The 24,194-nt window shown below is 41.3% G+C and overlaps 1 protein-coding gene across 2 annotated transcripts; it reads left to right on the forward strand.

Annotated features, from left to right (window-relative positions):
• The first annotated feature begins 34 nt into the window (after positions 1-34).
• Positions 35-23,536, forward strand: LOC118088576 (NADH-cytochrome b5 reductase-like). 2 transcript variants are annotated; one of them, XM_035122386.2, is made up of 7 exons: positions 35-454; positions 2,442-2,621; positions 4,667-4,815; positions 6,560-6,647; positions 10,110-10,214; positions 11,346-11,549; positions 11,993-23,536. In XM_035122386.2, exons 2-7 carry the CDS (start codon positions 2,445-2,447, stop codon positions 12,194-12,196), a joined length of 927 nt encoding a protein of 308 aa, XP_034978277.2. In that variant the 5' UTR covers positions 35-454; positions 2,442-2,444; the 3' UTR covers positions 12,197-23,536. The 2 variants fall into 2 exon arrangements, with proteins under 2 accessions (XP_034978277.2, XP_034978278.2); XM_035122387.2 differs by having other exon boundaries at positions 2,442-2,617.
• The last annotated feature ends 658 nt before the right edge of the window (positions 23,537-24,194 follow it).

Here is a 24,194-nt window from a genome sequence, read left to right on the forward strand (position 1 = left end):
TGTGATTGACAGCTGACCGCTTCCCCACCGCGCAAACTCGGCGCTCGTCTGGGCCCGGCGTGGGAAGGAAGCGGGCCGGGGGTTCGCCGTCGAGAGGACCGGCGGTGGCTCTCCCTACGCATGATGCAGCCGGTGGAAGCGCCTCCAGTTCCCTCAAGGGCAGAAGAACAACGTCTCCCCTCGCAACGTGGCGACTAATCCTGCCCTTTTCTCCAGGGGACGCGCCGCTTTCGCAACGGAGGGGCATTGCGATTGCACGGCGCTTGTTGCACTTAGAGCCCACCAACTCCGGGCGGTGTGCATGCTTCTCCCGCGTCCTCATTTAACCGCCATAACAACTACAACCACCACCGCCACCTTGCTCTGCTGCGATTAAAGCACCTTCGACAGTCCCCGCAGCAGTTCTCACGTTTTGCATGCGAAAGGTCTTGGTTTCACTCCTTCCCATCTCCAGGTAGGGCATCGCTGCTGGAAGCGCTGGAGGGTGGCAGCAGCAGGGGCTGAGCTTGGTGGCCCCCCAATGGCCCAGCTTGGTGTAGAGCAGCTTCCTTATAAGGTTACCAGATTTTTTTCCCAATGAATCCGGGGACACTTTGAATAAATAAATAAATAAATGCTACACATTCCAGTGATCAAGGAGCACTGGAGCATATATAATATGCTCCTAACAGCCATGGTCTCCTCACAACAGCCCTGTAAGGTAGGTGGCAGGGAGGGTGATGGGGCCAAGATCACCCAGTGAGCTTTGTGAATAAGCAGGGATTTGAACCTGGGTGTCCCTTCCTGGTCACGTTACCTTATGCATAGCCATCCCACGCCACACGCCTTTAGGTAGTTTTGCCTCTGAGCTACCAAGCAAGGGCAGAGGCAGCAGCACAACACAGGAAAGTAGGCAGGAGTGTGGACCTGAATTTAAGCTATAGTCAAAACCACACAACTTCCTGTTCCTGATGTGCCATAGTCATTGATGTCTGCAGCATTAATGGAACTGGTCAAATGGAACCCTCCCAGCACTGCTTAGTGGAAAACTGAACATAGAAACCTGCCGTACAAGTTGGAACCGTTGGTCCATCTAGCACAATATTTTTTTGCACTGAGCATCTCTCCAGTGTTTCAAACAAGAGACTTTCTCAGCTTACCTGTAAATGCCAGGGACTGAACTTGGGATCACTTGCAAACAGCTCTTGTCCCTCCCTATCATTAACATTCTAACTAGAAATCTCAAGAATGGCTGCCTTGCGTATATGTGCTAACGAAAATATTAATTGATTCTATCCATTTCCTGCCTTTTTGTTTAAAAAGCTGATAATGTTAATATGGACTGTAATTGATCAAGGATGTAATTTATCAAGACTGCCCCTGGAGAATATGGGAAGTTGGCATATATTGTTAATGGTGCTTAATACGACTCCCAGAATCCTCCTGGCCTGTACATTTTGATGTTAAGAACTGGATGAAATGAAGTTCAGCCTCCTGTTCTCACAGTGGCCAGTCAAATGTTTTTGGAAAGGACACGAGTGCCACAATACCTCTTGCTCATGTTTCCCAGCAAGTGCTATTTGGAGATATGCGGCCTATGATACTGGAGGTAGAACACAGCCATCAGGATTAGTGGCAATCAATAGTCCTATCCTCCATGAGTTTGTCTAAACCTCTTTGTAAAGCCATCCAAGTTGGTGGCCATTACTGTACTCATTTTGAGGTACCAGTAAGGCAAGGTGCATAAACATCTCCAGCTCTTCGTTAATTTGTGAATGCATCCAGATTGGATTTTTTTTTTACGTAAATGTGTACATGTAAAACTGTCAGCCTCCCCTGATTATGTAACTCTAGAAGAGTCCAGCAGGGTAGTTTTTCCAAAAACAACTACATTATACGAAATGATGACATACTGAACTCTGATCAGGTTTGCAGAGGTTTAGCTCCTAAAACATACTGGGGACAGGATCCACAGCCTCCACATTTTCGCTTTTGAGACAACAGATTTTACATTCTCTTTGACGCCTTTGCTTCTGTAGAGAGTTGGAAGGCGGAAAAATGACCTGTTTAACCAGTTTCTGAGGGGTAGGACTTGCACCATCAATCCAAAACGCAGTATGTTGCTGTAGAAGGTTACAGTGGATTACATGTGTATATCATGTCCCATTAAAAAATCCTGAAGCAAAATAACAAATGCTAACATACCAAAACTTTAAAATGACAATATTCCAAACATATATATTAAACACGGATATGTGTTATATTTAACAATTTTATTTACCACTTAGTTGTAACAAAATGTCTTAAGAGGTTTGCAAGTAATACGGTATTAACATTATCAATAAAAAATGAAATGCTTCCAAGCAAGGAATTCAGCTGTCATGTGCTAAAATACATGTTGGTTGTGGTAGGGACAGATCATCTCCATCCAACGGTTTGAAACTGAGTGTTATATTTTCTAGACAATGGAGGATAGTGAAGATGAGTGGCTGTCTCTCAAGCCCAAAGAGCCGTTGCCATTCCAGTGCTGTGGTAGTGGCTGCAAACCCTGTGTCTATGACACGTATCAGGAACAGCTGGAGCAATGGGAAAAGGCCAAGGCAAAACAAGACAGAAGCCTCCTGACAAGGAAGAAACAGCAAGTAGAAATCTTAAAATTATGTTAATATTTCATCTGGGTCCTAATTTCCCCCCCTTGTAAATAGATCCCATTGATTTCAAATTGATCTACTGTACGTTCAGGTATATCTAGGCTGCAGTCCTAACCCCACACACCTGGGAGTAAGCCCCACTGAATTCAGTAGGCCTTATTTCTGAGAAGACATGGTTACTTTCCAAAACAGTATTTTGTCCTTTTTATATCTAATTAGAAGTTTAATATAAGTATGTTTCAAAAAGTTTATGTCTTTGACTTGTTTCTCTCCTGCTAGCCTCTTGAATGCAGAATTATTAGAAAAAGGGTTTTATAACACATCAAATTTCCCACTTCTTTAATATTTGTAATTGTAGTTTGCTGCCATATTGTCTTCCCAATAAATCTTGCAAGTATTTTTGAGCCAATAAAAAGCAGTAAAATATGTAAGCTTAATTATCATTACATTTTAAATGCAAGAAAATATATAGTAATTCATGTAGGAGAATAAATTCCTTTCTAGCATCTCTCATATTTGAGGAACATCACAACTTGCCCATAATTCCGTTTTATCCCATTGTGCCACCTGGCTTTCTCCAATTCTATTAACGCCCCTCAAGCTCCCAACAAATGAGGGCAAGCACAAATCTCTTTAAAACAGGCATCCCCAAACTTTGGCCCTCCAGATGTTTTGGACTACAATTCCCATCATCCCTGACCACTGGTCCTCTTAGCTAGGGATCATGGGAGTTGTAGGCCAAAACATCTGGAGGGCCGCAGTTTGGGGATGCCTGCTTTAAAATATGATGTTGCTTATTGGAGTAATACCTGAGAAAGGATGCTAGGAACTGAGGTGCCGATCCCATTGAGACTAAGCCCCATTGAACGCAATGGGTCCTACTTCAGATTAAAAACGCATACAGTCATACCTCATGTTATGTTTGCTTCATGTTATGTTTTTTCAGGTTGCGTCCAGCGGCAGCCCGGAAGTACAGGAAAGGGTTACTTCCGGTTTTTGCCACTCGGGCATGCGTAGTAGCACTAAATCATGCTTTGTGCATATGCACAAGCGCCAAATCACGTCGCACACCTGCACAGATATGGCACTTCAGGTTGTGGGCTTTTCACGTTGCGAACGGGGCTCCGGAACGGATCCCGTTTGCAACCAGAGGTTGTGAAATGTATACTGAGAAAACGAGAACAAGGAAATGAACATACAAAAAGAAATTATTATTTTTTATTTGAAATGATAGATATTAGGGTTCAAGCCTGCTTAGAAGCCCTTTTCCTTGGCCTGGAAGCCATTTTGATGTGCCAGGGCTAAGGCTGAGGCACATGCTCAGAGGTTCTTTTTTTTAATATTCACTTGTTCCAAGTCTGAAGTCTTGAGACTTCAATCAAATTCAGGGGCCACACAATGAATGGCTCGTGTGCCCTGAAACAGATAAAACATGTCTTGAACAAATTGGTAATGCAAAATTTGCTTCTAAAGATTGCCTGGAGGCCCGAATAAGCTATTCTCTTCACTGGATCTTCGTACTGTGAGAAGCTTTGCTCATGTAATTCTTGCAGACATGGAGCTGTTAAAAGCGCTGGAGTTTTGCAAAGGAAGAAAGACTGCAACCCTAGTGGGAGGTCTAGAGAAAAATAAGAAATTGCTTTTGAGAGGGACTGCAAACTAAAGAGGAATGCCCATCCATTCCTTGAGATAGGTAGAAAATTACCTCCTAGTTTGCCTTCCATCATCTTTTGGGAGTGCTATTACAATTTCTGTGACACCTTTAGTTTCTCGCCTTCCAAAATCATTATCAGCAAATACTGTATATTGTTATGGTCATAATTGTAAAAAATGCAAGCAGATTAAAATGGGATTTAACAAATAATTACTTACTGAATTAACCCTTTAATGAGACCAGATGTATTCAGTCTTTAAAATTTGTGTGTGTGTGTTGCAGTAACATGTTTCACCATGGCAGAATTCGCTCACATTTTTTTTAAAAAAGAAAAGAGGGTGGCATTGCTTAACCTTGTAATTATTTATTGTTGCTCTTGCAGTGTAGTAATTCAGAACTAACTCCAGAAACGTTTACGGCTTTCATCATAAGCTCTATGGATCAGCTGACAGAGGACACCTACCAGTATAAATTTGAATTGCCTGGAAATAGCAGCCTAGGGTTGAGTTTGGGACAACATATTGTGCTAAGGTACTGTACTAAGTCTCTAGTTAAACAGACCGCAGTATGTGATTTAACTTGCTTTTTGTTGTTGTTGTTGAGCTACAAAGATTCCATGCCAAGTAAATCATAATTTCTGTGCTCCCAGATTGGCTCTGTTGAAAGAACTTGTGAGCTCACTGAGCTTATTAACCTTGTTAATTTTATGGTATATGCTACCCTACACTTGCTTTTCCTTCCATTTTAGTTGTATTGGAGGCAGAAAAATGTAGTGTGGGTAAGAAAGCCAATTTACAGAAAGGGAAAAGGTGAAAAGCAAATGTGTATTGGAATGATCGTCACGTACCAACACATAGGGACAATACAGTATATTAACTCCCCCCCCCCGGAAGTTATGCACATTGCAGTACAGAGCCACCTTTCATATTATTTATGTTCTGAGTTACCTTTGTATCCCACCCTTCCTCTAAGGCAGGCATGGCCAAACTCGGCTCTCCAGATGTTTTGGTACTACAATTCCCATCATCCCTGACCACTGGTCCTGTTAGCTAGGGATGATGGGAGTTGTAGTCCCAAAACCTCTGGAAGGCCGAGTTTAGCCGTGCCTGCTCTAAGGTATGTTGGGAACATTTTGCCCTCCCAGTAACTTTGTGAAATAAGTTAGAGTGACTGATCAAAGTTGCCCAAGTGAACCTTACAACTGAGTGATGGTGCAGTCTCCAGATTCTGTGGTCCAGCACCAACACCCTGGCCATAATATCTTTTCTTTTTTCAAATTTATTTATTTGGTTTTTCAGATTAAAATTTTGCAATCACATATCCAACATACAACATAAAAACAAGATTCCAAAGAATCTCCTGGACTTCCCCCCTCCCATTTGTGGGAGGACCATAATAGCACACTGAGCATCTAACTGAAAGGCCTGACCAGGACCACTGAAAACAGATTAATAAAGCTGCTGTTGGAGTTCACTATATATACTCCACATCACTGTAACAGCTAGATGTCTCACAAAGCTTCATTAAGGATAATAGAATTGACTATTCTGAATTGAAAAGTTGTCTGTTGTTGATGTGAATTGATTGGCAGTGGAAGCCAAGAGGTACATTGCTTCCCAAGTCATTTTTGGACTTTTAAGATGACTGTGATTAAGTCAGTTTCTATAAACTGAGTGAAGTTGCCAGCACCACAACAGGAGCATGGTTCATTCTGGGCTCTTTGCAACACATGTAGGGATGATTTTTGCACGATTGTTTCAGTTATCCTTTCTGCACATTTAGTTGGGAGCACTCCAAAATTCAAAATTTTATTAGTGCGGGATGTTGTTTGTTAATATTATTTCCTTGTATTCACTATCTGTCCAAAGCCATTTATAACATACACACACCCTCAGTTTAGTTCTATAATTTCCTTACTTTGTGAGCAACACAGCTATATTGCACAAAATAGCTAGGCTGGCCGTGTAGCTCATCTGGCCCCGGGAAAGGGAAGGATTGTTAAGGGAGGTGTGTGACATAGAAATCTGAGGTTATTTCAATGCCTTGAATCTCTGTGATTTCACTGCAAAATGGGAGGGAATGATCTATTGTCTGGCTTGGCAAAGGACAGCCCATGGGGAAGGAGGAAGGATACCTGCAGTGCTTTTCAGGCAGCAGCCTTTGCTGAGAGAGAAGTACTTTGCTGACAGGAATTGTAAGGGATTCAGATCAGGGTTCCCTTCCCCTATCTTTCTTTCTCTCTCTCTCTCTCTCTCTCTCTTTTTTCCTTCCTCAGAGGACTAGTGAATGGTTTGGAGGTTCAGAGAGCCTATACTCCAATTACTCCTGTGAATGCTGAAGGGTACTTTGAAGTTTTAATAAAGGTAAATAGCGGCCTTTGTTCTATAGATTAACAGCTTGACGTAGGAATCATGTCATCTTCTAGGCCAGCTGAGTGCTTAGCTTTGTACTTTAATAACTAGAGAGGCCTGCAGTCAAAGATTTGGCTTGTTAGTCCTAATCAATATGTGGAATCCTGCCCCCTTTCCCTCACTCTGAAGTAAAGACGGGGCTACTCATGTAGCAAGATGAGGTGGTAGGCTGGGGTGACATGATTCTGGGTAGTACCATTTCAGAAACTTCCTGCAAGTAAAAAAAATGGCATGTACTACATGTAGCACTGCCTTTTGAGGGTCATGCCTTTTTTTAGAGAAACAACAGCACCACAATGCTTTGGTTCTGCTGTTGCTTAAATTTGTTTATGTATTGTTAGCTCTGGCTCTCCGTGCCTCCCTGTTTCATGACGCTGTGTTTAGACCTAGTTGGTTTTGGTATTTGTTTTAATGACATGTTATTTTACTGTTATTATTTCTGTGGCTGTTTACACCTTGTTAACATCTTGGAGCAATTCCATTTCTGAAGGGGAAAGCAGAACGCAAGGGTCCCCCCCCCCCTATAAATAAATACAACTTTCCCTAATCCATAGTTTTCTACATGCAGTGAGCTCCCAACGCAAGGGAGAATCTTAAAATGCGTTCCCACCCTACCTCCCATCTGAATTGTTTCTGTCCATTTAACCCCGTCATTCTGTCGTAGGTCTGGACTGCACCCAAGTCAAACAAGTTGACAGCTCAACAGGCTTTACTTCATGGTTAAGCCAAGTTGTTCTTAGAGAAGGGCATCTACTTGGTGCATGTTAGGCTGCAGCATTTTGTCATTGTGAAGGGTTTTGTGATGCTGCCTCTTATTTGTACCCCAAGAGATGAGGTGGGGGAGTAAAAGGGTTAGGGGATGGCTTATCTGTGCACAATCATAAAGTCATTTTGGACAATATGGAGCCATCTATATAGGATCCATCTTTGTGCCTATATTAGTAGTCATCTGTTACATTGCTATGGTATGTTACAGACAGTGTAGCCAGAATGAGCACAGCAGGAAACCGTAGTAACTACAGTACCTGCCATTCCATGCTGCAAGACAGCTGTAATGTTTTTAGGATCAGTGTCAATCACTGCATAAGGCAATTCTCCTGAGTAAATTCAATGATTTCTCTATGGGATTAAGAGATTTATTGATTGCAGCCTTTGAGTCCTTATGTTCAGAAGGAATGTTGGCTAAGCCTAACAAGGATCAGTGCAAACATAAATAATTATGAGCCTAGGAATATCAAAATCATGTCTATCTTTTCAATCTGTCTTTACACCTTCTCGGGGGAAGATAGATTTCACTGTAAATCTCAAACCTCAAGCACTAGATCTTCCAGGCAGGTCACAGGGACCCATTAATTTGCCCTCTGCTCACCCTCCAGGAGTGTGTGCTTTTCAGGGTTTTATCATTGATTGCATGATAGTTTGAGCATGAATTATACTCCTTTTGAGGTGTGTATAGCTTTTATAAGACACTTGTGGGTGGATCATTTCACCATTATTGTGGCAATTGGAGGGGGAAATGCTACATTTGAGCTGCATTAATAGGTTGCCTTTATAGGCTGACTGTGAAATTTTATATATACTTGCTTATTACACACAAGTTTTGCATTTCAATAATAGTAGTAATGATTGTAATAACACCTTCCCTTTATATAGAACCTTTCATCCCAAAAGGAACCATAGTTATTCTCTGGCAGTCACAAAAGAGATGGAACACCCATCGTAAAGCACCCATTTGTATAACTTGGCTTTGTAGATTGTAGTGTATTTCTCACTATTCAGGCAATTTTTGGAAGTACTATATTATTATTATTACTATGCAATCCAAGTGCTGTTCAGACACCCCTGTGTCCCATGATTATGGCACTGCATTCGTGATACTACAGTTAAGTGCAAGTGAGTGGCGATTTTCTGCGCTTAACCCTCCCTTTGAGTGATTCTATAATGTTATGGTGTTTTTTGGTGTAAAACCTGGCATTGAGGTTTTCTCTTCAGGAGTTTCTCCTGCTCTTCTGTTTACAAGAATTCATTATAAACCAGTTTGGCCATTTCCCCATTAGAACGAGGAAAGAACCTATTCAGTTCTAAATACATTCTGTCTCCTGCAACCAATCTCTCACCAAATGGGAAACATAGTAACTGAAGTCTTCTCTCTCTCCACACCTTGAATTTAACATCTTCTTCTGCCTTCTTCTCACTGTGGCTAGAGGTATACCAGCAACTCCACCCTGCCACAGCTCCTAAACTAAGTTTTAAGAGCAGCCTAGCATGCAGACATTTATCAGCAATGTCTTCTGAGATGAAGATACGTGATAAGAAAAGCTCCATCTACTAAATGGCAATTGTAAAACCAACAAAGACCACCAACTAGAAGACTAACATATATATATTGTGGCATAAGCTTTCATGGACTAGAGTCCACTGCAGTGGATGAAGTTGACTTTAATCCATGAAATCTTATGCCATAATAAATTCTTAAGTCTTTAAGGTGCTGCAACACACTTTGTTGGTTTTGCTGCAATAGACTCTCCCTCTGGGGAATTTTTTTTCTGTGTGTCATGCCAGAGGCATAGGAGCAGAGTCTGTGTAAAGCTGGCCACCTTAAGCATAGCTATCTCTCTTCTTAGAATCATAGAATTGTAGAGCTGGAAGGGACAACAAGGGTCATCTGGTCCAACCCCCTTCAACGCAGGAATCTTTTGTGTGGGGCTTGAACCCCTGACCCTGAGATTAAGAGTCTCATGCTCTACTGACTGAGCCAACTCAGTTCTTTCCTTGATGCAGTTGCTTTTTACAGTCATTATTGTAGAGAAAGCATAAGGCCTGGTGCTGTGATCATATTTTTGTGTGATACATTGTCTTAGCATGAACTACTTTCACTCTAAAATCATAGATGAAGGAAGCATTAAAAAGGCAGAATATACAAGTCCTGGAACAAATGACCGAAGGGGCATTGTGCACTTGAATTTTACTACTCAGAAAGCTCCATTTTTCCTATAAATGCACAGAGTTCCACAATGAATAAATGACTGCATGTGTTAGGTGCTATTTTGTGTATCTGTTAGTCAGTATCGGGTGCAAAGGCTATTTGCAGTCAGAGCAGGTTTTTAAATACCTGAGTGGTTTTATCTGCCACCCAGCTTAGTCAGCACAATTACAATACAAGCAATAGACAATCTTTATTTTGCATACACTTGAGCAAATTAACAAATACTAATGCTAGAGACATAACTCATGTCCCAGATTAATTTAAATCTCTTTGTGCTAGACCTTTAATATATATTTTAAGCGATTTTTTAAAAAATGCACAGAAGACTTTTTGTTCTAGTTTATGAAATTTTACTTGTAGAATATAAACATGAGGTTTTTCCTCTCAAAAATATTGTTTGTTTGTTTGTTTTGTGCTTCCCTTACAAGTGCTATGAAGATGGACTCATGTCACAATATGTAAAATCCTGGAAAGAAGGAGATTCGGTTTGTTGGAGAGGACCATTTGGAGGTTTTCCTTATTCAGCCAATCAAGTAAAGCCATATATATACTTACACAGAAACGCACAACACCCCCAACCCCTTCACTACATAGCAATCACAGGGGAGTTAACAACATACCGTGGTGCCTTGACTTACAAATTTAATCCGTTCCGAAGGCACCTTCATAGGTCAAAAAATTCGTAAGTCGAAAAACGCCATTGGAAACGCAATTTCCCATAGGAATGCATTGGAAACGGAAAAATTCGTAAGTCGAAGCAACCCTATCTAAAAATTCGTAAGTCGAAAAATCCCTATCTAAAACCGCCGTGGTTTCCTTTTGGATGTCGAGACATTCGTAAGCATGCGGCTATTACCCCCATTCGTAAGTTGAAAAATTCGGTTGTCGAGTCGTTTGTAAGTCGAGGTACCACTGTAATATCTAAAAATGTAATATAAAATAAAATGGACAATGAGATACAATCTGATGTAAGGCCATTGTTATAAGTAGTCAAATGCCAAATAGTTGGTTTCCTATTTTTGGTTTCAGGAAATGAGGGGGTAACCATTAGGGTTTAAGGAGCAGGGTAGGGTTATTCAGATTTTCAACACAGTGCTTCAGAGCTTTGACATGGATCTGTGTAGGATGCAATTTATTTGCAGATGATCAAGAATAGCAGTCGAGTCAGATTTAGTATAATTTTCTTTTATATTTGATCATTATGGCTGTAATCCTAAATAGAACAAAATAGAATTCCATCCAAGTAAATATACTTAGAATTGTCCTGTTAATATTGCAAACCTCGAGACAGAAAAGATAAACTGTGAAGTCTGAGTCCTTTCTGAGCACTGTCCTCCTACCATGTTTGTTTCATTCCCTCTTGAAGCTTCCTTCTCATCTGAATTTCAATACTGACCGTGATTTAGTATGACATGCACTTTCTGGAACAAGCTCATGTCTATTCAAAAAGTTCATTGGGACTTATTGCCAAGTAAAGCTATCTCAGTTGATCCCAGTGGACCCGATATCCAAAGGAGAAAAGAATAATACCCGAGTTACGCAATGTTCACACTTTTTTTTATAGGATGAAATGGTGAATTGGCACTGAAATTCAGTTTCTGTTGCAGTGTTTTTTCCACTTCCAGTGACTCAGATGTATTTGGCATCTTCTGCTTCATTTTCAGTATGGAGAACTTCTCATGCTTGCTTCTGGTACTGGTCTAGCACCAATGCTTCCTATTCTTCAGTACATAACAGAGAATGAGGATGATGAAACATTTGTAACTCTAGTGGGCTGCTTCAGGAACTTTGAAAATATCTACATGAAGCCTCTTCTTCAAGAGCAATCTCGATTCTGGAACATAAGGGCATTTTATGTATTAAGCCAGGTAATATTCTGATAGGCAGTTTTTCCTTCTCATGGGACAGTGTGACAACCTTCCCCTCAGTTGATGCATGAACCTGCTATATGTGTTGCAAGTGGTTCAGTCCTGCACTGAAAACCTTGTAATGTCTAGCCTTCCTAGCTGGGGAAAGGACCATAGCTAGGTAGTAAAGCCCATGTTTGCGTGTAGAGCCTTTTGCAGCCCAAGAGCTGCATCCCCTCATATACAGTGTTCCAGGGGCCACATACCTGGGCTGAGTGGATCCGGAGTGAAAGCAGGCAGAACAATGGATGTGACTCTTATCTTTGTACAGAAGGCTACATCCCACCTCTTCTCTTTCCACCCAGGAGTGAAAAACGGGATTAATATAGCTCAAGGCTAATTTAGTATTGGCCGTATGTTTCTCTGAGATGATTTTAAAGTGTCTTACACTTTTGCCTCTTCAGGAACACTCACTCGAAAATCTGCCTTGGAGCTTTCAAAAAAATACACACCTTGGTCGAATAAACGAGGACGTGATTAATAGTATGGTGAAGACATGCAGAAGACAACCTTACATATTGATATGCGGCTCTGTGACATTTAGTGAAGAGATGGAGAGATCTTTGAAAGCCATTGGTCTTAAAGAAGATTCTTATTTTATATTTTAACGGACTTTAAACAAACAAGGCATCTTTGCTACGAATAACCTTAATCTGTCTTTGGTGAGATTGGATTTTTTTAAGAAAAAGTTTAGCTGTGCCGATCCATCCAAATTTATGCCTTCTGTGTCCTAAGAGTTGGCTAAACAATCCCATGAATGAGCAGATACCACAGCCTGGTTCCACTTGCAGCCAGTTATTCTTGACTGTTTCCAGAAAGTAATTATGGGGAAGCTATGGCTCAGCACCATGGGAATTGTCCTGTGGCACCCCACAGAGCTCCATCTTGTTCCCCGTGGCATTTTACATCTATTTGAAGCTGCTGAGAGCTGTCATCAGGAGATTTGGAGAGAGATGTTATCAGTATGCAGGTGATGCCCAGCTCTATCTTTGTTCCATCTGAATCCGGAGAGCACTTCAGGACTCGCACTTAGAAGAAGTGATGGGCTGGTTATGAACCAATACACTGAAGCTGAATCCCGATTGCCCATCCCTAGATGCCCAGGTGCCCTAGGCACAGTCCAGCAAGAGACTTGTCATATTTAAGTCCCATTGAGAGCAATAGCATTTGGCTGAACCTGTGGCCAGACTCCACGGCCCACCATTCAAGTTCAGAGGGCAGAATCTGCAGTACAATAAGGAACAAAAAAAGAGAGAGAGCTTCAACTTCACTTTATAACAAAAGGCTTAAATTTGATCTATTTCAGAGCTGGGAGGATATTGATCTGTAGACCGAGGAAACCGGAAACCTTAGCCTGATCTAATTAATACACATAATGGAAAATTGCATTGGGTTTGTGTTGTTAGTCATAGAAGCCTCTTTGAGGGGGAAATACCCCATGATGTTCTACTTTTCTCAGCACAGAACTGAAAAATGAATACATCTACAAAGCTTTGCTTCCAGCATAGGGAGGGGTCATAGCTTGGTGGTAGCTACATGCTCTGCATACACAAGTTCCCAGCACCAGTCTCTGGCATCTTCTCTTAAAAGGAGGAACAATGGTCTGCCTCAGTACCATGCAGTTTTATGTTCATATGTGTACATAATGTATGTATTTGTGGCTACGTTTTAGCCTGTAAAGAATTTACAGTCAAATGAGCTACCGAAAGCTGTTCATGTTAAAAATCATGACCAATCTACACACTGCTCAGAAATATAGCACACTACTCCCGTCATTTCTTGTGGCATTTAAAATGCTTCCATAATATGTAAAAATGTCTTCATATACTGTGCAATTCAATTTATCTAAATAGCCTCAGGAGCACAGAAAACATTTGAGTAATCAGACAGCAGATAAAAGAGGATATCATTTCCATAAGGTTACACTAATGTGGAGTCACAAGAGAGATGAGTGAACTCAAAACTGAATTAGTAGTATCTGAAGGTGGGAGAATAGGGAGAGGTTCCACCATATATAGAAAAATGTAACGCTTTAACTATGTCACTATGATTCTTTCCAAATAGACAGTCCTGAATCTTTGGGGAATAATATGGTAAGAATCAAGATAATCAATTGCTCCTCTTTATTTCTCTGTTCACATGAAGAACTTGAATCATACAACCTGACTCTATCCTCTGGCGAGACTGCTTGAGTAGGACAGGATGGTATCTTACTCTCCTTGCGCTAGTGCAAAACAGTCACTTAATGGTTGTAGCCTGTTAACTAAATCCCTACTCAAGTGTTCAGTGAATGTATGAGGCGGGAGCAGGACAAAGCCTTCTGGCTGCATACCCTAGCCTAAGCCCTTGCACCTTCAGCTGAGTGCAAAAAGGGGCCTTACATAGCAGCCCTTTCTATGTGTTCATTTAAATGCACATAGGACAGGGTGTGGCGTGAGGAAATGGGCCTATTTCCCTCTCCACACATTCAGTAAACATGTAGGAAAACACATACAGGGATAAATGCTTTACATGGAAACCAAGCCTCACGAGGAACACTAGAAAGAGCTGGGTATGTTTGGCCTGGAAAACAGGAGACGGGGAGGAGATATGATACCCATCTTCAAATATCTGAAGGGCTTGGTATCTGGACCAGGAGCGTAATTGAAATATATAAACAAAGGAAAGCATCAAACCATTAATTCTAGCATGCAGGGGGGGGGGGGACCTAAATTGTATAATTTGGCATCTCAATAATTGATATTATTAGTTGTATTAGAATTTGGCATTGCTATAATAAGGTTGTTATTGGATAATAATAATAATAATAATAATAATAATAATAATAATAATAATAATAATTTATCATTTATACCCCGCCCATCTGGCCGGGTTCCCCCAGCCACTCTGGGCGGCTTCCAACAAAACAGAAATTCTAAAATACAGAAATCCATCAAACATTAAACATTGGACTGTTGTAATGGAAAACTAATAAAAATTATTATCAAATATCTGAATGGCTGTCACATGGAAGGTGGAGCAAGGTTGTCTTCTCCTGCTCCACAGGGTAGGACTCGAACCAATGGTTTCAAGTTACAAGAAAGGAGATTCCGACTAAACATCTGGAAAAACTTTCTGACAGGAAGAGCTGTTAGACATTGGAATGGACTCCCTTCGGAGGCTGTGGACTCTCCTTCCTTGGAGGTTTTTAAGCAGAGGTTGGGTGGCACCTGCCATGGATGCTTTAGTTGAGATTCCTGCATTGCAAGGGGTTGGACTAGATGACCCTCAGGATCCCTTCCAACTCTACAATTCTATTATTCTGTGACATGTATGCATCTACATTTAACAAGGAAAAGAACATTGTCATTATCACTGAAATCCCCTATCCCCTGTGGTTGCTGATTGCTAAAGTTTTAGGAGACAGGAGATGCAATCACAGATCTCCATCATATATATATTTTTGTTAGGCTCAGAGCCATCCTTGCCAGTTCTTTCCTTGCATAAGCACTGGAGGTGTTTTCTTGGTACGGTATAATGTTATGCTTCATGGAGGCATCAAGCAGTTGTTTGGGACTCTGTTGTGAGAATGTCATATAATTCTTCCAACTTTGCTCCTGTGTTGATTTAATGGGTAGATAGTAATTAGCTTGTGTTGGCACAAGCAGTGGTAAGCATTTAGGTACACTATAGGATTTTGTTGTAAGAAATAGAAACTTGTCCATCAAATGTTGTGTTTTTGCATGACATAATATGTGAGATAGCAGTAGTTGTTCTCTGATGACTCAGACTGCCATTCTAAATACATCTGCTGGAGAGTAAGTCCCACTGAATTTAGATTGACTTCTGAGTAAACATGTTTCAGATTTCACTGTCAAAGAAACGATACTGACTTGAGTTCTTTGACACACAAGATTGCGTTTAGCTTTAAATTCATAGAATTAGATGTGTCATTTCCATTATGTTTTTAACTGAATGGGACTATTAATAAGTTAGTCAAACATGCCTAAAAAGCTTCTTCTTCTTCTTCTTCTTTTAGTCATACGGGAAAGATATGAAAGGTATAATTTTTTCAGCAGTCAGTCAAAAGTATATGGCATGCACTGAAACAACAAAAATGAGTATTTGATTTCCATACTGTTAAGGAAGTGAATTTGTCTGAACAGGGACCCCAGAGACACTAGCTTATCACCACTATCAGTAGTGTCATCTCTGTCTTTGCTGCCAATGACAACATTGACAATTAGCTTATACTGTGGATAGGCAAACTTCTTAAAATGTGTCTTATTTCATCACTCAAGGTTGTGATGAGAATGACATATTTTACTGGTTCATAAGTGACGTGAGCAAATTCTGCTGGTAAATACTCCCTGTTTGGTTCCCATGCTTGAGCTTTCCTGTGCAGGTGAATCAGAAATCTGTAACTAGGGGTTCTTTGAGACCCTGCACTCCAGGCAAATACAGGTGACACATTGGTAGTTGACTCACTGAGGGAGTTGGGTATGTTTTTAGCCTGGTAAAGAGGATACTGAGAAGAGATATGATAGCCATCTTCAAATATCTAAAGGGCTGTCACATGGAAGATGAAGCAAGCTTGTTTTCTCTCACTCCGGAGGCTAGAACCTGAACCAATGAATTCAAGTGACAAGAAAGGACATTCCAACTAGACATCAGGAATAAATTTCTGGCAGTAAGAGCTGTTTGACAGTGGGATGGACTCCCTAGGGAGGTGGTGGACTCTCCTTCCTTCCAGGTTTTAAAGCAGAGGTTGGATGGTCATCTTTCATGTAGTCTTTAACTGAGATTCCTGCATTGCAGGTGGTTGGACTAGATGATTCTCAGGGTCCCTCCCAACTCTACAGTTCTATGATACTTTTCCAGAAAAAAATCATGGTCAAAGCAGCTTATAACAAACAGCAAAACATCTCAAGATCAACCATTGCAAGAGCAGTAATAGTAAAATGACAACATAACAGCAAATATAGCATACAAAAAACGCAACTTCTCTGTGCTGTATATAACAACATTACATCAACAACACTAGAAATAACCAGGGAGCTTGAGAGTTTCACCTTGGTCCTAGAAATGCTGCTCCCATGCAGTTCCCCCTGCAGCAGCTTATAAGGGTTCTAAAGGCTGGGGTAGCTGGAAACACTCCTCCCATGATGTTGGTCACCGTCCTTGACTAGAAGGTCTTGTGCAACAAATCCACTTCCCCCCAGAAAATAGATGTTTTTCAATAAGGAACATGATGCAAAAATGCAATGGAACCTAAGAGAGAACACCTGCTTTGATGCAATGTCATCTAACCTCCCAGCAAACAAATGAATGCTCAATCATGTTTTTTTTTTAAAGCACACCTGGAAGCACCCCAAAAGTCAGGGATGGGTAACAACCCTGCTTTGTTTGACAGGCTTGTCTTGCATTGGCTATGCCAGGTCTATGACAGGTCTTGAACTGGAATTAAAGCCTATTTCAATGAAAGACATGCTGTGTGTACATACAGTGGCAGCTGGCGGGGGTCTATCTGAAAGGCCATTGCCCCCACTATACTGGTGCTCCTCACAATGCACAGTCCTGCAGTTCCTCTACAGCAGGAAATTAAATTTAATTTGAATTTGTTGACCCTCCTAGATAGAGAGAAGGTGAGCTCATCTAGTTGCAGAAGCCTGCACATGCTTCCTGTTCCTTGCAGAAACCCACACACACTGTATGTTCCTTCTATGTGGAGCAGGCCATGTTTTTCAGATAGATGGAAGATATGCTCACCTAATACTTGAAAACTGGAGTGAAAAGCTGTCCATGTCAGGTCTTAAGGAGAATACATCAGCTCTTCTACTTGGTTGCTAAGAAGTGAAGGTAGGGGAACATATGCTTAGATTTCATAGCAACCTTTATATTCTTGCAGAGCTCTTTTTTTTATGTCTGCGTGACTAGCAGACATTTAGCAGGTATATTTGTGTGCCTGGAAAAGGATCACTTGCTGGATTTGTGCTTTCCATGCAACAATTAAAGACCCTAAAACCCTTCTGGGCATAGCTGTCAAGTTCCCCCTTTTTTTAAAGGGAAATTCTCTCATGCTGAATAGGTTTCCTCGCGAGAAAAGGGAAAACTTGACAGGTATGCTTCTGGGCAAAGAGGTCAAAGCAATGGTGAGAAGTTTAAGAAGCGGGATGTGATTCTGTGGTAGAGAATGATGAGGATTGCTGGGGTCACTCTGGAGAGAGAGGTAGCTGAGAAAGCTACAAGTGGATCACAGGTGGGATCTGGCCTGAAGAAAAGCCAAAAGAAGGCTTAGGAAGGGGGAGAGTTGGGAAAACCAGCTGTGATTCAGATTCACAGCCAAGCACTCAGCCCCTCCACAGGTGATCTGAAAAAAAGAGAAGCCAGAGGCAATATACGGTAATAGATAAGGCCAGAAACCAGGAGGCTCTAATATGCTTATCAAGTGATAAACTCATCAGTGGGACTTTTACACTTTTAGTTAGTTGCTTCCATGTATTAATCAAAAACAGTGTGCTCAGTGCATCGGATTATTCTAAGCTTTTAGATATCTCCCAGACAATTGTAAGGATGATGCCAGATGACATACTTAAAAAAAAAATGTCTGTTTGGGGGGCTGAGGGAGGAGAGAAGCTGAATTAGGGGTTGCTAAAACATATGAACAGACTTTCGAAATTTCCTTTCTGCCCTCCCCATTTTCATTCTTCTTTATTCCACCAAGGTGTAGAGGCTGAAGTAGACACCTTCCTTGCAATGGTGCCCCAGTAGTTCCTCCGAGTGACCCCCCTTTTCCTTTCCTTCCCTCCCCCTCCATCTCCATCTGACTGACAAATGACAATTCTGCCATTTCAGACACAGCTTGTGCAGCGCAGGCACCAGGTCACGAGAGGGTGAAATGTGTCACAAGGCTGAAATACGATGTCTCCTGGGCTCAGGTCACAGCTGGTGCCTCTTTGCAGTCCTTCTGCCCCACCTCCTGGCTAAGCAAAGCCATTGTGTCCATTGTGTGCAAGGCAAATGGCAAAGGCGGGGTGGGGTGGGGGTGGCGCTTTGAAACAAGCCAGAAAGGAATGAAGAAAAACCAGGCAAATAGAATTGAGTCCTTCACTGAGAGAGGGCTAGGGCAAGGGATCTCATTGCTGCATGCCCAATTTCCTCAGAAGAATGCAGGGGCAAAAATGGAATGCTATAAAATGGTATCGAATGACTGTAATGCTTCAGTCAGTCAAAACTGATTGCTTAAAAGTAAGGCAGTTGAACTTAACGGCAATTAAAAATCACAACCACAATTGCTGTAATATTCCTCGGTTGACGGTGTCAATGAGGAGGAGGAAGAGGACTAATGTGCTCTAAGCAACGACATACAAGTTATCTGCCACCCTTTCGTACACATTCTGCCATCTATGCATGTTCATGCTACAGTCAGACTCATCAGGAAGAACAGGTTGGTGCTGCTGGATACCACAATATTATGGCAAGAAACACCTTTCTAGCTTATGTGGAAGTGTTTCCAAGTACAAAATGAGGTTCCCATTCACAAAAACAAACCTGTACTGAGTTGAGCAGAGTTTGTGCAGCATTTGACACGTGCTGAGTGGGTATCGGCTCGTTTCAGTACACAAGTGGCTTGCAGCGCAGCGTACAGACAATGCCTCATAAAACACAATGCAGCAAATACAGATGGATTTCTGAATTCGGTTTGTTCTGAAGTCATCCACTGGCCATTACAGCAAATGTCAAGCACCGTGGAGACGCAATAAAGCTATATTCACCATGATTGTATCCGTTGGCATTATGCGTGGTAGACCAGAGAGTGGCCAGCAGCATCCTGAGAGAGTTGATAATAGAATTGGTGTGCACTTTTGCTGAGTCCTGCTGAGCATTCCCTGAGTCGGGGCTGCACCATGGAGCTCCGTAATGCTCATTCAGATATACTTTTGCTGATCATAATAGTGTGATGTTGATTTCCACCCATAGTGTCAGATTATGGAGATGTGGGTTCAAATCCCCATTTGCCCACTTTTTACCTTGTGAACCACCCTGAGACCTGCTGGTATAGGGCGGTATACAAATTTAATAATAATAATAATAATAATGATATAACCATGCAACACACAGAGTGGAGTGTATTCTTGTTTTTTAACCCAACTTGAAGAAGGAGAAGACCCTACACACACACACACACACACACACACAGTGTGTCCCCCAAAGTACTCTGGGAAAGCACAAAATGGAGGGTGCTACAATTTATAGCTGAGGAGAAGTTGGGGGTAAATCATGTAAACAGTGCAGTACTTCAAATGGAAATCACACACCATTTCACTTCATATTTTCATTTTGCGAGGACTGCCTCAAACAGACATGGCTTGTGACTTGTCTACAAGGTCAAACAAGAAGCGAGCGGCCATGTTAGGAATGGATCCCAGATTTATTTTCACAACTGTTTGGTGTTTTTAACCACAAGCCTGATTCCTTCGAAAGGGTAAAAGAAGGCAGAGGGAATTTAGATAGAATGTCATTACTTGAGTTGGAATTTGTCCCGGACACTGTGGTTAACACTTCATCTAATGCTGGAGAGGTTTTTTTATATATATAATTGGTCCTCAGGGCTTTGTAACAGTTCCCTGTTTGCTTAAGTAAACGGAGTAGTCAGCCCTTTAAAACACTGTGCGGACGAGACAGGAGCTATTCCACATTAGTCTTCATTAGGCGGACAGCACTGGCTAGGCTGTGAAATGCTGGTAGTTGACCACAACCTCCTGTAGAAAGCACCTTTTACCCCAGTGTTAAGCTTTATGCAATTTACATGAGCACTTAACACCAGAAAACACTGGATGTCACTGAACCATAAATGTTAATGCTCAGTTTCCATCCGGCGCAATTCACAGGCCCAACAGTTGGCTGGAAAAGGGTGGAGGGGTCTAAAGCTAGCTTTATTGATTCCTCCATTGAATAATAGATTTAATTCTAGGACTAATAGGGTTAGCAAAGACAAGTTTCAGTGGGCCAGATGAGGGTTTATTTGTTTTTTTTAAAAAAAGAGCCCACCATCTTTCCTTAAGGAATTTCTCCTTGGAAAAGAAGCTTTTCCAGACATGAATGGAGAAAGACTCACATGTCATAATTATTTGCATGAATTGAGAACGGGAGCTGTGAAACTGGGCTGCACTGGGCTTCTATGAAGCTTAAGTTGTAAGGAAGGCAAGTTTCCTGCACTTTTAATAGTTGCATAACTGAGAATTTCATCAGGTACAGCTTTAAAAAATTTATTTATTAATTAAACAAAATAGTTATAATTATTAAATAAAATATTATTATCAAATAAAAATTATTACTTATTAAGTATAATTTATTAAATTTATAAAACAAATAAATACAGCTTGCATACCATTTCCTCTTCTACACAACTTTTAAAGTTGCAGAAGCCATGCCACCTTTTACATACATCTAATTTAGAGGTGAAATCAGAGTCCGAAACATTTATTCTTCTATAGCCCAGATGCCATATGATAATGCTTTATGCTCTTAACAAATACTAAAAAAATATTTTAAATGTTTGTTTATCATATTCTTATGCCACTCCTGTTGGCAGACCAACTCTGTGTTACAAAGATGTTTGCAAACATGACATGACATGAATGCTGGCAACATCAACCCTGCCATGTGGGAATCCCTTGCAGACAACCACAGTGCCTGGAGACGGTCAAGTCATGCATCCACAGCCATGACCAGAGGAGGAAATATCCTATGCATATTTACTTGGAGGCACTGCCATTTTTCTAGAAAAAGAGGTGCTGGAACCCACCATGAAAACCTCCCTCTTTCTCTTAGAACAGCAATGGTGTCCACCTGAGCAGTGCCAGAACTGAGTTATGGTGTGTTCCCCCGAAAAAAGCCCTAGTTGGAGGTAAGTCTTATTGTGCTCATTTAGGCTTACTCCCATGAAAGTGTGCAAAGGACTGTAGCCTCAGCCACTATGATACACCAGCTCACATAGTTGGTTTGTTTCTAATGCCTAAGCCAATACTACTCGCCAATAAAGTTGTGGCCCTTTTTAGCCCATTAACCAAAAATACTGGTTTCATGTGTCTTTTTTTCCAACATCTCGGGAGGGTTTGGGGCCTTGCCATGCAACTGTACCCCCATCTTAACCATTTACTTGTTGAGGCAGCAGGCCATAACATTTGTCCTTCGAAATCAACCCTGCCAGCTTTGCTCTGAGTAAATCAGCATGCCCATGAGGTGTTTTGCAAAGGAGCAATTTTTGCATCACTATGGGGTCCTCCTGTTATTAACAATTTCTTTCCACAAAGGAGCAAAAGAAAACCCTCCCTGGTACTTTTACCGAGTGTGTGTAAGGGAACATCTCTCTCTGTGTTTCTCTTTCACAGAATTTCTAGAATATGCACGCCTGAATTCATTCTGTTGCATAAAAATGAGAACCATTTGGTTCAGGAAGCAAGCGAGAGGAGACGAACTAAATATTATTATTGTTATCATTGTCCATAAAATAAATCTAGTCACTTAGTGACCTTGGCACGAGGTATTTCCTGGGAATTGATGACTGATTGGTGTTAATGGCCCTCAGCTGCACCTCAGGCCAACAGCTCCTCCCAGCTGGTCATTAATCCACAGGAAATGTCTCAGGTATCGATCCTTATAGCTTAATTAATAAATGCAACGTGTCTTATGGTCTTAGATTTAGAGATGGACCTTTCTTTTTCTGCTGCTTTGAAGGTGACATTTTTACCTCCACCCTCTCTGGAAATATTTCCTTTGAAAGCTTTTGTTTCATTTTGTCTCTCAGAATTCATCTCTGCGAGGAGGCAGCAGAGAATTTCACCCTTAGTCAGGGAAGAAGAGAAAGGAGTGGGGTGTGTGTGTGCGTGTTCATGTGCGTGTGTGTGCGCACAGGAAACTTAAATACCTATTTAAATTGGAAGCACACACCGAACAATCAGATCTGTGTGGCCGACATCCACATTAACACCCTGGTGTGCACATAACCGTAGTCTCACGGTTTGTAATTTAGTGCTACTCAGAGTAAACCAATTTAAACCAATGGAACTAAGTTGACAATATTCATTCATTTCAATGGGTCTGCTGTCAGTAGGACTAGCATTGGATACAACCCATTATGCATAATGAGTATGCCAGCATCACATACCCATCCTATGGTTATTGTTATGCTATCTTATGTTTTGATGTGTCAGTTACAAATATCTATATCGTCACCCTTTAGCAACCCCACACACCAGGGGTGTACCCAGGATCAAAACCGGGGGGGGGGGCAAGCCATGGTTGTTCAGGTTGTGACCTTTCAGCACGGAAAAGGCAAATGAAACCAAAATTTTAAGAAAATAATATATAATTATAGCAGTGCTTTATTACGGTAGTTATTACAATTATTTGCTTGAAAAAATAATAATTTTATTCTAGTTACATGTCTTATACTAATATCATTTTTCTTGGGTTTGAAGAAAATTTGTTCAAAACTTTCGTTTCAATCCAGTCCTGATTTTCCTTGAAGAATTTCCGATGGACACTCATCAAACACAACCCAGTCAGTCTGTCCTCTCCCATTGTACTTCTTTAATTTTCTACAGAAATTATTTAACTTACCTTTTTGGAAACAGTTTCTTATATCCATTTAGGCAGCCTCGATGTCTTCTAAATGTAAATAAGAAGGTAAACTAATAGCGGGCGGCTCAGTTTAGTGGCGGGCGGCTCAGTTTAGTGACGTGGAACTCACTAGACCCCTCTAGAAGATTCCCTCTTCTCTCTGCTAGAGCCCGCTAGAGGACTCTCCCTCCCTTGAATCCCAATGGCTGGCTGACATAGATTCCTCTACCAGTCGCTAGGTGGCTCTAGGTACTTCTCAGTTTTTACACCATTTCAGTGTGGTAAACAACTGATTATTCGCCATCGCCCTACCTAATTTTGTTTCGTTTCATCACTTTATAACCATTTTTTTAAAAAAATTTGCTTCTAGGGGGGCACCTGCCCCTCACTGGGTACGCCCATGCCACACACACACACAGAGAGAGAGGGGGGGGGGACAACATCATTGCTCTCTAGATTCCTTTCTCCTTTCCTGTGGGACAACATTTAGAGTCCTGCTGGCCGTAGAGGAGAATGGCCTACAGTGGACTCTCCTCAAATTACCACAGCTTATTAAAAATATTGTAGTTCAATCGTACACATTGTTACTCAGAAATAGGTCCCCCTGTGTTTACTGGGTCTTACTTTTGGATTAATTGTATATTGGACTGCAGATTACTTTTATATTCATTTTAGATTCAAATGATTTTTCGAAATTGCCTTCCTATTTCCTCCTGGATAGCATATGCTCTCCTACTGCATCAGTGCAGAAAACCCTGTGCAACAGGTCCAAAGGCCATCATTTGTACGCAGTGTTTTTCTATAGGTAGTGACTGGACCAAGTTAAATCTAACATAAGTTAGGGATTCATCAAAGCCCTGCTGCTCTTGCGTTGTTGTTTTTCAGGTGTGGTCCCACAAATCTTCTAAATATTTAGCCCAAAGCTACACTGTAGAGCCCGAGTATAATAATTATTCCAAAGATGTAAATTTAAAATCGCGTCAATCAGTCAAATGCAAGTCT

Source organism: Zootoca vivipara, chromosome 7 (assembly GCF_963506605.1).
Source record: "Zootoca vivipara chromosome 7, rZooViv1.1, whole genome shotgun sequence".
Lineage (NCBI taxonomy): Eukaryota > Metazoa > Chordata > Lepidosauria > Squamata > Lacertidae > Zootoca > Zootoca vivipara.

Excerpts from the sequence above, each read along its gene's own strand:
- LOC118088576 (XM_035122386.2), top strand. The coding sequence starts at position 2,445 with ATGGAGGATAGTGAAGATGAGTGGCTGTCTCTCAAGCCCAAAGAGCCG. Across the intron at positions 2,622-4,666 it reads TGACAAGGAAGAAACAGCAA|TGTAGTAATTCAGAACTAAC; the intron begins GTAGAAATCTTA and ends TTGCTCTTGCAG. Across the intron at positions 6,648-10,109 it reads ACTTTGAAGTTTTAATAAAG|TGCTATGAAGATGGACTCAT; the intron begins GTAAATAGCGGC and ends TTCCCTTACAAG.